At 39.9% G+C, this 14,314-nt stretch overlaps 1 protein-coding gene across 1 annotated transcript in view; it reads right to left on the reverse strand.

Moving 5' to 3' along the window:
- Positions 1–442: 442 nt before the first annotated feature.
- Positions 443–14,314, reverse strand: part of LOC146380511 (cadherin-7-like) — a 115,060-nt gene continuing 101,188 nt past the window's right edge. The window contains exons 11-12 of the mRNA XM_084939656.1: positions 12,561–12,809; positions 443–2,345 (exon numbers count right to left, since the gene is read on the reverse strand). Of these exons, the coding sequence (XP_084795782.1) occupies positions 1,831–2,345; positions 12,561–12,809 (764 nt within the window). The 3' untranslated portion in view covers positions 443–1,830. The remainder of the gene's footprint in view (positions 2,346–12,560; positions 12,810–14,314) is intronic.

Below are 14,314 nucleotides of genomic sequence, written 5' to 3' on the forward strand. Positions count from 1 at the left end.
GAAAAAATTTTGGGGATCCTATGAAAACAGAAAGTAGTGCACATTGTTTATTTGCCATTTATCCTATTCCACCTATAATGAATCGTCCTTTTACTTTACTGTTCAAGCTTGGCTAATTTACAAAAATAGTTCTCAAATGGCCAAACATGAACCTTGCAATCACCACACAAGCCTCCGTGGAGTGTGAATGCTTTGTCACTACAAGGCCTTTCAACTACTTAAAGGCACATCAAAAAATGTATGAAAAAAATAAAGTTCTCTTTTCTCTTTCTTCCTCCTTCTTCTCCCCAGTTACTTAAGATCCCCAAATGCGCAGAGAATAAAGTCAAGATTTTTTTAGTCATTAATTAGATGCTCTTTTGGATTTTAGTTTTCCTTTTTTAACCCAGAGTTCATGTCTATATATTTGTACACATGTTCAGAAGGATTGAAAGAAAGTGCTTCGATCTTTTAAGGAACTGAATGTCAATTTTATTTTCAGCAAAAGATAAAAACATCATTTGCACAGTTCTGCCTCTTCAAAATAAATAAGAATACATATCAGTGTACATGTGGACACCTAGTTGTAACATAATTTGTTTAAGCTGGAAAAGAAAATTGGCACAAAATGATTATCATACAGTGTGTCCTTTCACCATCAATATTCAAACCACTGACATTATTTACTTCATTTCTGAAATACAATATATGCTGGAATCTGCAAACTACAGAAGCAAAAGTCATTTACTTACAAACTGCAACTTCACCCAGGTTAGGACCGTCACTTCAGAAACATTTATTTTATTTTTTTTACTCTAGGTGGTGTGAATTTGCAATCAAACACAGCGAGGACAGATCCATCAGTGACAGTTTCTGGTGTAGCAAACATTCCCAGACCCAACCTGCCTTGTACAAAAGCAAAACAACTAAATCCTGACAGATTATACCTCAGAAATTATACATTTGACTTGGCAATAGAAAGGCTGAAGAAAAAACAGACTGAGACAAACACTACATTGCAACTTCTGCAAAATGTATTGTTGGGAGAAGAAGAGAAATGATGTTTTCCTGTTTCACCCAGTGGAGACATCAAAATGACGAGCATGTCATTCTTTTTATGATTTGCACAACTTATGTCTTCACATCATTTCCTTAGCACATCAAATACTTGTTTATACTTTATTATATGTGTGCAGTTGCACTTCATATAGTGTTGAAGGATATTTCTGAGTCCGTGAATAATGTGGCTCCGGATTTCAGTGTTTGTGAAAAACAGCCCCTCATCACCCTGCTCCCCGTCCCAAAGATAGAAGAAGGAGAAGAAGAAAAATCCCATATAAACTGCTGTCAAATTTCATATGAACAGTCAAGTGACTACTGATTAGCTGCTAGAGACACAGCCTTTCATGAGAAATTTTTTATGTTTTTTTAGCACAAAGATAGCAAAGGAATGCTTCAAAGCAAGAGTGCTGGGCCGGTGCCCATCACAGGAATGAAAGGACAGGTGCCTCCCCGTAAAAATGCTCCAACATGTATGCATTCTGCAGTCAATGGTTGGACCCAAGCCCAAAATCTGAAACCTTTAATGTCTTTTGCACACAAGGTTTCCTCCTCAGTCAAGCCACTTTTGAAGTCCGTGTCAAAACTCACCATGGCACGCTTTTCAAAATCCATACAGGGAGGTAAACAAACCAAAAAAACCTTTGAAGTCAAAGTGTTTTTCTTTCAGTCTCTTGTGTTGTCTTTGAATCTTTTCCTCCAATGCACTAAGGCAGACAAAATCATTTTCTCTGACAATAAATTACTATTATTTTTTGGAGTCCCACAAATGTTAAGAAACACATTTAGTGGCTATGACAAGACAGTGGTGCTATCGCTGTTGCCGTACAGGTCGGCCAGCTTTTTGAAGCGTGGTCCCCAGTTGCTGAGATAGTCATAGTTCTGATCTGAGTCTGTACTTAGTGACTCCAGTGAGCTTAGCGACTCAGCTACAGAGCCGCTACCTTCAAAAGCATACGTCTGCAGAGAGTCGTACGGGGGAGCTGATGGGTCCACGTCGGCATCCTTCAGTCGCTCCCAAATAAACTCTCGAAACACCACATTGTCTGGTAGAGATTTATAGGATGGGCGAGAAGCTGAGGGGTAATGAAAGAAAGTAGGGGTATCTGGTGTGACGTCTCGTCGTACATTGGGGTCTCTGATGACATTGAGGTTACGCAGGGTCACCATGTCGAAGGCCTCTGTGTCCTCCTCGCCCCCTCCCTCATCGTCGTAACGGACGATGTTTTCTCTGATATCTCTTTCCTCTTCCAGAATCAGAGGTTCTTTTCTTCTCCGACGCATAGTCACAATTAGTAGAACCATGACTGCGAAGAAAAGCAGAAATCAGTCAGTAATAAGTGACATTCTTTCCATTCCAATCAGCTGAAAAGATGCAAGAACAGATGAAAAAAGTAATTTCCACCTAAGAGTGCTTGTACCTTAAGAGTTCATAACATAGAACAAGTGGGAAGCTTGCAGAGAGGCATGATGCAATTGAGTGTGTTGGAAAACAAGTAAGAGATACAAATTATCATCTTACTGTAAGCGCTTGAATCGGATTGCATTCGACTGAAGTGCTTAAGACAATCATGACTAGACATGAGACACGAGATCATGAGAATCTACGCTGATATAAATTGTCTGAGGTAATTTAAATACATGCTAAAAGTAAATGAAACAAAACCAAAACAAAGCAAAGCAAAACACCTCTTTATAGCAACTGAACAAAAATGGCTGAAAAAGGTCCTGAGAGGGAAAATTATTCAGAAGGTCGTTCAAGCATGTTAATATAGCAGTTAGCTTAAATAGATTATTTAAATTGTTCGCTAAAAGTAATTGAAAATAAGTTTAGTAAATATCAAACTGTTCCAGTGATAAGCTAAAAGCAATGCAGCTAAATAGTTGACAAAAGTAATTGACTGAAAAAGCTCTTAAAAGAAATTAATAAAGGTTCAAAATAGATGATGAAAGTAATTAATAAATGTTTCAAGTAGTTAGCTAAATCTGTTATTTAGCTAACATTAACTGAATGGGTAAACAGCTGCTGGGTAAAGCAATGGATGGAAACTGACAAACAATCAAGGTGTCCAAAAATGATGTATGATTATGTTACACATAACGGGTAAATGTTCAAATAGAGCACAAGTGCAAACTTCATCACATACCCAACTTTCAGACCAAAAACTGTAGTGCGTAATATTTACTATCCGTTTTGTTTGCTTATTCAAGTCAAAGTCAATGGGGACCGGAGCCTATTGCAGCTGTCATGGGCTGAAAATTGGGGTACAACCTGGACAGGTTGATAGCCCATCACTCACATTTACACCCATGACCAATTTAGAGCCACCAATTAACTTCTCCTGCATGTCTTTAGACTCTGAGGGGAAGCCAGATTACCCTTAGCGGGCGGCGCTAACCACCATGCTGCCTATAAACTCAGTCAATAAATAAAAAATGCACACATTTGATGGGTGATGTGTTTCCTCACTGACTGGGTATTGATTCATTCAGTGCTTGTCGGAGCATGTCTGATAAAATAGCTTGGAAACCGGCGCCCTATCAATTCAATGGTAGTGCTTTGCAAATTCTATTAGTTACAAAGCTAAAACTGTTATGTAATATGCTGTATTTCGTCCCTCTGTGTTTTCCACCTCCTACGTTTTGCTTCAAGACTTGTACAAAACTCCACCAAACTGAAATCCTTGGTCCTCTGAGATCTTGCCAGAAGCCCTCCTCCAGCCCCTGTTCTCTCTCCCATACATTATTGCTGAAAATAACTCTACGCCCAAGCAAACTGGCAAATGTCTAATGATCCTCTATCCATCAATGTCAGGCTGGTGCCAGTGAAATATCGTTCCGTGGGCCCATATTTCTTTTCCTTCTCGGCATCAAGCTACTGCAGGCAACATAGAAAGAGGCCCTGGATCCAAATTCAAACACCACTTCACACCCTCTAATAAGGGAGCAAATGGAAGAGATGGAAGGCAGGAAAGTGTCACATGGAAACACTGCAGGAGATGAATGGACAGCTCTCTGTGGGCTTTTTGGTGACTGTGTGTACCCTATAACAAAAGCACTATGTAGTAGTATATAAACCAGATTTTGTGAAATATTTGGACTAGTCCTTCACTCAAACAATGCTACCAATATCCATGATACTTTTCAGCGCTTTGGGAAAGAATGCCAAACATTTCTGTGGAAGATTTTAAGCAACTCGAGTCGTTCTAAATTCTATTCAAATCAGCAAGGCTTCTCCAAAGTGAATTACAAAGTGGCACATTGAAATAGAATATTCTCAGTGCTTTCCAGCAAAGCTCTTTAGGTTTTAATGCCTAGAAGGCAGCCACGATGCATCACAGACTGGAAACGGGCCAACATCCAATCACAACCCAAAGGATGAGCAGGTGGATGGTCGGGCATACAAATAGTCAGTCTGTGTCAGGTACCAGGGGTCTTGTAAGAGATGATTTCCAGCCGAGGCAGTTTAACAAACACAACCGTGAAATGACAGGAGCCGCACTTTTCATAGCACATGTACTGAAGATGTATACTAAATCACAAATAGACAAAAAGGAGATCAATTTAGTGCTACAAAGGCTTTTGCTGTAATTGAATTGCTTAAATGATCTACCCCACACAATCGATTGCAAACAAGGTGAGTTTTCAGTGTTGCCCTTTTCTTTCCAGCAAGCATCACTTTCTCATTAGAGTATTTTTCTATGCGCTGTGATTCTGGTGAAGCCAGGACTGATTATTTACTCATTTTGTCACCCACACACAATCTATGTCTCTTCGTTGCAATGTAATTTATGAGAGGTATTAATCAGCAGCTGTGAGGCTGTCTGACATGAGTGGAAGCTCAATGTTTAAATGCTAATTAATGGTACACAGACAATTGTTAATGCCATTCATATTTAAAAAAAAGAAAAAGAAACGAAGCACCGCTTTTAAATTATTAAGGACTCTGAAGACCCATTTTATTACTCCTACTATGAGTATTGATGCCCAGCATGAAGACAATTTTCTGACAACTTTTAGCACTTTCTACTTTACTGACCTCCTCTGTGTGCTTTTGAGTGCTTTTTTCGCTTGCATGCACTAAATCAGAATTTAGAAACATACTGAACTGGTACATCTCTCCAAGCTACATCTACATAGATCATATGTAGTGAACAGCTAAGTTTTTTTTTTTATTAGTTTATTTTTTCTCACTCTAGTTAGTATAGTTAGTTAGTTAGTATATCATTTTTGTTTAGTATCAGTCGTTTCGATAAGGCCAGTTAAAACCCTCTGCCAGACTGGGCAGTACACTATGTCAAGGTTTGGATGGACAGAGGCTCTACTGAAGTGATTAAAGGTCCACACAGCCAACCAATCCAAAATAGCCATGAGAAGCACGAAGACCATCAGGATAACATATGGAGTACAAATGAGGGAACATAATAGAAAAATGAAACACAGGACTATAAATACACACAGAACACTAAATAGGGAGCAAGAAACAGGTGAGGGCAGAACACTGGTGGACACAGGTAATGGGAGTTAGGAAGGAGGAAGAAAGAGGCAGGGAGTAATACAAAAGAAAACAACCCTTCATAGTAAAACAGAAAATAACCAAAAGACAAATAATAAGACAAGAAGACTACATGAAACAGACTGGGAAACAATGAGGAAGCCCACAAACACCATCCATCCATCCATCCATCCAAGCTGGTATTGGATGAGAGGCTGGGTACACCCTGGACAGGTCACCAGCCTATCGCAGGGCCAACATAGAGAGACAGACAACCATTCAAACTCAAATTCACGCCTACGGCCAGTTTAGAATCTCCAGTCAACCTAACCCCATGTACGTCTTTGGACTGTGGGAGGAAGCCGGAGTACTGATCCAGACACAGTGAGAACAACGAGAACAGCAGCAAAGTCAAAATTCTCAGTAATATTAAAAATGGATTCCTGCATTCAAAATCCTGGCATCATAATGGCGTGTTGCCACAGGCTGGGTTTTTATTAAAAGTTATTAAACATTTTTCTTTTCAAAGATGAATTGGATAAACTAAAGAACATCATATTAAAACATGTTGTGACCCAGTTATTATCTCAGTCAAGCTCCTATGTAGGCATGAGAAATCACTAACATCAGCTTTCTTAAGTGATGAGATAGCAACATATTCCAATCATGTCTAGGCTGGTCGCTGAAAGTTCCTTTATGGCTATGATCCAGAGACCAAACAGCAGTCAGTGGACCAAAGACCTAAGCAGGACCCAAGACCAAGCATGGATGAGTCACCTTCTTAACATTCACGAGATTATTGCCCGTTTGGTATTGAATCATTGTAAAGTCTCTAGTCAGAGGGCACTTTCAATGTGCAACTTTGCACCTCTAATATTTTAATGATTCAGAGCCAGTGAGCCTGTTCTCTTTTATTTTATTCCAAAAAGCACAGCAACACCTGAAAAAGAATTGCTGTATGATATTACTATTGATTTCTTTTGTAAAATGGGGATTTTTGGTATTTTGTAAGACATCCACTGTCCTGAAAAATACCCCCATCAACATGAAAATGCAAGAAATGATGGCAAACACTGTTAAGAGCAACAGGTGGTGATAAAACCCTAATCATATAGAAATGTTCTTTAATCAGAAGCATACAAACTATATCATCGTGCACAGTCTGATGTCAAAAAAGGAGATAAAGGCACACACAAGACAAAAACCTTCATCAGTGAACGGAGATGGCCTTTGTGCGTGGAAGGCCAAAACACATAGAAAAAGCTCTGTGCTACAAAATACCCTTGTACATGTAGACAGGGATTAAAACAGCATTTGACTGTTAGTGTGTGGGTTGTTGTAATGAGACTGAGGTAGGTTTGGATCTGACTTGGTAAAAATAAATAATAATTCCAGTGTCTATACATAGTTTTGCAAAACAGAGAGCAAATCAAGTCTGAAGGATTTGACTTAAATGCCATCCACACACAGCTTCACTCACCGTGACCTTAAAGTTGGATATTTTTAATAATTTAAAATCAGAGATGAGCCCCAAAGTAAAGTTTTGAAGTGATCTGTTTTGTTGTCTCCAACCAAAACTCAAAAGCAACAACAAAAAAAACACAGCCTCGCACTGCAGAAGCAGATGATTGGCAAACGACTGACACAATTAAGCGATTTTCAAAACAGCGCCTGATTGGGTTTCTGAAGGTGATATTTAATAGTGACAGACCTATGATTTCTAATTACAAGAACAAAGAACAGACAAGAAAGGAAAGGGACAGAAAATAACAGTGTCAAACCAAGGAGGTGTCATACCGCTTCAGAAACATAACAGATGTCGCTCTCTTCTGGGGATGACATTGTCTGTAGAAGCAAATAGATTCTGCACAACTTGATAAAGAGCAGGGAAACTATCACAATCATTGAATACAAAGCCTCCATTTGACTGGCCACATTTTATTATTTATCAGAGCTGCAATGTGTTTGCTGAACGCTTCAAATGGCTTTTATGTCGCCTGTGCTGTTGCTGATATTATCTGTCACACTGTTAACTGTGCATCTGTCCCGATTATGTGCCTGCGCTTATTTACTGTTTTATCAACATTTATGTATTTATTTGCGTCCTCTGTATCCTCCTCCAAGCTGTTGCCACTTTTTCTCCAAATCCTTACAAGAGGTCTTTTCAGCTTTTGCCAAGCATAACGAAGACAAATTTGAAGTTAATTGACTTGCTCGGCTGAATAAAGGGCTAATTTCCTTTTCTTCTTTTTATTTTCTTTTTTTCTTTTTTTGCACGTCACACAGCGTTGTAATGATAGCAAACAACATTTCGTAATTTTAACAGTCGAAGCCAACGCGGCCATTTTCAGGTCACAATGTGCACAGTCGAGCTGAAAGATGGTATCTGAGAAAGAAATCGTCTGCTGTGTGAATGCAGACACATAAATAGAGACACAGACGGAAGACGTGCACAGGGGACATGGACTAAAATAAGAGACAGATGAGTAGACATGGTGATTTAAAGGATGAGTCTGATAAGAAATAGTCAGACAGAAATAACTGTCTGGAGATCTGGAGTGCTGCGTAATGTTCTAATTGGCCCTCTGGAGGACTGGGCAATATCTGACCTGTACTGGGGAAAAAAACTGGATCTTAATGTGATAATGATCCTCTCAGTTATTTGGATACATCATCCAAAAAGGTTAAGATAAGAAAAAGGAAAAGATTCTAAATGACTTAAAAAAAAATGCTTGTGTTGAGATGTTTTCAGGAACATAACTGCAAGAAGCAGAGAACAGGCTCAGCAATTAAATCTAAAAATATCAGCCTATGATTAATGGCCACTTAGCTTATGAGCATGTAGTGCTAAAGCTAAGGCACACAGCTCTGTGGGCTTTGAAAGCAGACCAGCAAAAACGGCGCATTTTCTTTAAGCTCCCGTGAAGCTCCAAGCTCCCGGACAAAGTGGAGGAGTGACACTCCGAAGAGCTCTCCACACGCAACATGCATTGTAGTTTTTAGACCTGTCACGAGGACAGATAGCTAGAATCAGCGTTACTGGTGGAAGTGCGTGCTCCACTCACCTGATGAGAGGGAGAGAGAGAGATTGATGGAAGAAAAGAAGGGGAGAGGGATGGGAAAAAAAAGAAGACATAAGACTAACGGCACCTGAGGATGACAGCAGGGAGACAGCTCCGATCTTATTCCGGCTCATGTCTCGTCCACAACAATACAATCACATGCAATCACAGCCTCAATTGCTACCTGCAGATTGAAAAAGATCTTGATGGAACACTATCAAGGAAGATCAGAATAAAGGATTGGGCAACGTGGGCACGCATGGGCTGTTAATACGAGGGAAACTAGAGGTCTCTGGTGGGGGTGGATGGGACAAACAGACACAAAGAGGAAACAGCGAAAAGGACAGAGGCCAGTTGAGCAAAACAGACTGATGGGTAAAGCTACGGAGCTAAGGACACACAGTCACATTCACACAAACACAGAAACTTGGAGGTATATTAAACTTTAGGCCATTAGTTCCATGCCCATGGCCTGAGGACATGTTGTGTAGAATAGAGGCAGCTTTCATTAGAGGTGCCACGCTCAGGGTTGCACTGCTACGTATTTCCCGCTGTTGCTCTTTTGAAGTTTTCATTTATCAAAGAAAGTGCTCTCTGTCGCAATGAAAAGAAGGCAGACCTCAAGGGGACTAGGATGATAAGCAAAGTTTGACCCCATCAAAGATCTCATTTCAGTTATTGTATATGCTGTTTAGATCCACCTCGGCTTTCAGTGAAGATCATCTAAGCGTTAAACTATGACTCTGCCCTGATGGGGTAACGCTTTATCTGTGGGTTTTATGAGCAACGATGGAGCCAGGAGCTGACGGCTCACTGCTGCATCATCTATAAGAGTATGCTAATGAATTCTCATTTACAAGTGTCTTTACTAATATCTTAACATATGGTGTTACAGAAAAACAGTAACAGAGTGCCCTTGAAATGCAGTATTCCATACAGTACTTATCTGTATGACCTCCTTGTATTATTATTAGGTTAATAAAATACACTGACATGTATCTGGGGGAAGCTGTAATAAGAGCTCTCTAAAAAATGATCTAAAATCTAAAATCTCATCACTGACTCAGTCTGCCTTCAGGCACTGCTTTCTCTCAATAAAAATGCACATTATTACACTGGATTCTTTTTTCTTTAACGTAAATGCAAGAGTGCTGGGCTGTAGCAAAAATGACACACACGCACACACACACACACATATATATATATATTGTTCCTGGGATCTGCTGGAGCCACTCGCCCAGCTTGGGGGTCACTGCATCAAGTGCTCTGCTGGGACCACTGTTACCTTCACCCTCCACATCTTTATGAGCTCTTCTCTGAGCCCTTGGTACTTGGTACAATATATGCATTTAACAATAAAGACTATAACAATTACATTTTTTTTAAACGGATGTTTAAGCAAGTTTTTTTTTTAGCAAATTAATCCTATTTCGCGAAAGTCAGACGAAGTAAATCAAGGTGATCGTTTATCTGTTCTTGACTTACTTCAGTAGAAAAATGACATGAAGAATTTTACAACAAGATGAGCACAAAAACTATTACACTAACTCTAGCCAACTCATCCTGTTGGCATGATTTCAGTTGTATTTCACTTGTAAACATCCAGGGCTGACCGACTGAGGTCACGTGTATTTACCAAAGAGTAAATATGAGAGGCAGCTATCTCCCCCAGGTTTGACCTCTGCAAGACCTGAAGATGCAACTCTATTTTAGCAAGAAATCTCTTGCACACTCAGCTGCCTGGAGAATGCATAACAAGCACGGTCTAAATGTGCTGTAGATGCTGAGGTGAGCTGTGGTTCTCACATAGTGCACGACTGTAAAGCTACATTACCACCACTTAATTCTGTACTTACTCCTGAACTGCAAGGTTTAAAGTTAGCTTAAGTATATCCCCACTGCAACTTAACAGACAAATGGAGCTAAGCTTGTATGCTGTTCAGCCAGACAACTAGGAAGAAATGCTTAAGTCTACAGAAACTCTCAGCTTCCTGCCTACTCTTGATTTGCTAAGGGGCTTAATTATCATAGGAGTTGACAAGGTCAGAGGTGGGGGAGGGTTTATTTTACTTACAAGCAGCCAGGCTTTTTTAGCAATTTTTGGTGGTCTTGAGCAATACTTTTCCAGGCTTTCTGAAAGTCTTTCAAAGTTCTTCTTTGGACAATCGCTGCTTTTTTCATTCATTTATAGTTCATTCATTATAAAAGCCAAGCATAAAAAAAGAGCATCTAACTCAAAGGAGGAACCAGTGTCGTGTCTACATATGACAGTCACCTTTTTAAATTGGGTCTTTAGGCAGCTTGTTGCAAAAGCAGTAATTTGCTACAGTGAGTCTACCAAAAATGCCAAAGATAGCACAGTTTGACAGGTATAATGTGTGTGTGTGTGTGTGTGTGTGTGTGTTTGTAGGTACACGTAAGTTCTTTGTGCTCTTGTGATGCTGAGAAAAAGATGCTCAAGAGATGTTAGTGAAAGAACTGACACTATATAGCCTTGCAAGCCGTTTTACTGATGTAATCTCACAGGCTATAACATTATCAGATCACACTCATATACATGTTCTAGTGCTGCTGCTTCTTCATGCTTATTTGCTTACTGGGTTTTCACACATTTTATGTATTATTATAGACCAAAGAATTAGTTGATGAATAGGCTGCAGTAGTACTCAGATACAAACAATTTTATAAGGAGAACTCAAGACGCCCGTGTGGAGCCATAACAATGTTTTTAGCGCGCTTTCTTCTGCTGTTTTCTTGCATTCACTGATTTGGCTTGTTTGTCATTCGTCATATTTGCAATTAGGGCAAAGCAGCTTGGCAACAAACACACAATTCAAGCTGAAGTTTACAGCTCAGGGACCGCTGTTCTTTGTTGAGATTCAGGGTATAACTGCTTCACTTCACCAAGTTAAATATTAGCTGCTTGTGGTAAACTCTACAATGACAGCCGATGTCTTGGCTCTGTTCAGTCATTGTTTGTGCACCATCAGTAGCCATTAGTTGCTGAGGCTGTCTAGAGATCTGCTTTTGGACAGAGTTTTAGCATTTCCTGTATGATTTTCTGCTGTGCTGCATGCTGCACCCATCTACCCATCTGCCCGTAATTGCATTAGTATCGACTTGGCTTTAATTTTAAGTTCTCATAAAGAGCTGAGGTCATTTTTGTATGATTGGTTCTTAATTGGAGAAATCCGAGGGCATGAAGCACTTGCTTAAGTAGGTCAGTGAACAATGGTGCGAGGTATTGTACAAAATCTTTAGCTGCTAGCGCTATAGCCACATTAGGGAAAACAGCAGTTGAAGACCAGCAGCACGACTAAAATGACAGCGTTGCCTCTGAAATGGTTAGTTCAAAAATAGGGAATGGGTCTGCAACCACTCACGGTCGGTTGCCGTCTTCAAAGCAACTTAAGGTAATAAGATAGTAACAAAACAGAGCCAGACTGAGTTTCTAACTGAATGGGATAAAATTGGCAATTGCATAGAATCTGTTATTGATAATATAGAAAAAAACACCTCTTGCTTGTTCCAAATCTGTAGCCATCTACACACACAGAAATTGGCATTTAACATTCAACAGAAATTTACATAAACTACTTACATTCAGTCAGAGTCAGAACGTCAAAAGATTTCAAACGAAATTTCAACACAAATAGCGATATGGTTGTGCAGTTAGGTGATTTGACTGTCAAGTTAGTGTAAAATGTTTTAATATATCCAAAATTGCATGCCCCCCAACCCCCCAAAAAACAAAAAACAATCCAAAACAAACAAAGAAAATAACCCAGGTTGTAGAAGTACAGCGTCTTTCACCCCTGCAATAAAGACGGTCCACTCTGGGCTGTCCAACCAATCCCATGAGCCACCAAAAAAAAAGAAGAAAAAACAAACAAACACACACATATCCACACAAGCTGCTGTTAACTGGACTTGCATCCGTGACACTAAGGTCATATAGGGCTTACCCAGAAGTGTGATGATGCAGCCCAGAATAGCCAGGAGGGCACCTGTGCTGAGGCCAGTTGCTGTATAGGCCACAGCTCCACAAGACAAGGCCACTCCGTCAGAGTCACAGTCACACACTCGAACTGAGAGTGTATTTGTGCTGCTGAGAGCAGGACTTCCACTGTCCACAATCAACACAGGGAGTCGATACACAGGCTGCTCCCGTCTCCTGAAGCCACCTCGCTTTGTCAATATGGATGCTGTGTTGTCTGCAAAGTAGAGTTAAAGCATGAAAGCATCATATCACTTGTAAGAGAAGACATGGGAAGCTTTATTTAATCTGCATATCAAGGTTATTGGCTTCAAATGAACAATGAACTGCAAATATGTGTCTAGCAGGGGCTTAACTTCTATCTTATAATGATTGCTGTGCTTTGGTTGTGCAGTTTGAAATGATTTTACAGTATTAAAAGCAGCAATGCCAACAGATGGTGTCATTAACACAATTCATTATATGACATGCTGTGGCATCTCTCCCTGCTCTGACCACCTGTTGGCTAATAACAACTTTGGTTTGATGGTAAAATCGTATATGAAATCTCAGCACATGAAAGAGAAAGAGGCGGCTAGAAGAGAACAATGTGCCATTACATCAGCTGAAAAAAGCCATTTCATGTCAGCTATATCAATAGATTGAAATGCACTTTCAAATTTTAGCAGTGCATGATTGAAATGTAGATTTTTTTTTGCCTTGAAGGACAACTCCATTGTTTGTCTGGGGGATATTCAGATTGCTTTCAGAAGCCCAAGAACAAGGAGAAAATGAAAATACCGAGGAGTTCTCTTGCAAATGTGACATTAGTAAAATCAGGGGAGAAAAGTTTCCTCGTGGATGAATAAAAAACACACAGCTGGTTAGTAACAACTGTGATGGGTTGCACACTTAAAATGCTGAATAAATATGTTCTGCTGCTAAATGTGAAACATGTGGCTGTGCCTGGTATTTGTCCTCAAGGGACATCTGTGTGCAGGAAGGTGGAAAACACATATGAATAAAGTGCAAATGTTATGCCAGCATTTGATTACTGAACATGCTGTCCCACCCCTGATCATTAAACATGCTGCTACAACAGTCTCCACTCCTAGATTTTGGAAGCTAACTACAGTCATTTGGTGCCATTCAGCCATGAATAAATAAATAGATAAGTAAACATGAGTACAGTCTGATTTTGACCAGTGTGGATTTGCAGTCTGTGCTCTAGTAAGGTGTTGGATGGGGTTAGGGCTCGGTGCAAGCCGGTCAGGATCCTCCACAACATGCTGGAAAAACCATCTCTTTATGAAAATGGTTTTGTGCGCTGGGAAACTGACATGTTGAAAAATGACAGGATCTTTTCCATATCCCTGAGTATTTTACTTGGCACACCTGAACACTAGAACCAAAAGACTAAGAAACAAGTGCAAAATTTTTTTTTCAACTCATATTTTAGTCTTTTAGTGTTTGACAGCAATAACACACATTGATCGTACAACTGATAAACTACTTGTAAACGTACTTCCTGTTAGAACTGGAAGTTCTAGTGATCTATTACCCGAAATTCCACAACAGTGCTATTTGTCATGTTTTCTTTTAGTAAAAAAATCACTGATGTCTTGCGCCTTTAATACGTAGAGTTAGAACTGAGCCAAAATGGCTTGCAGCTAACCACAGGTATGTGGGCTTTAATCAGCGGGCAAGTCAACTATTGCATTGGCTGCACATATCAAACATGTT

This window comes from Perissodus microlepis, chromosome 9 (genome assembly GCF_051167445.1).
Source record: "Perissodus microlepis isolate ML-2025 ecotype Zambia chromosome 9, ASM5116744v1, whole genome shotgun sequence".
NCBI classification, from domain to species: Eukaryota; Metazoa; Chordata; class Actinopteri; order Cichliformes; family Cichlidae; genus Perissodus; species Perissodus microlepis.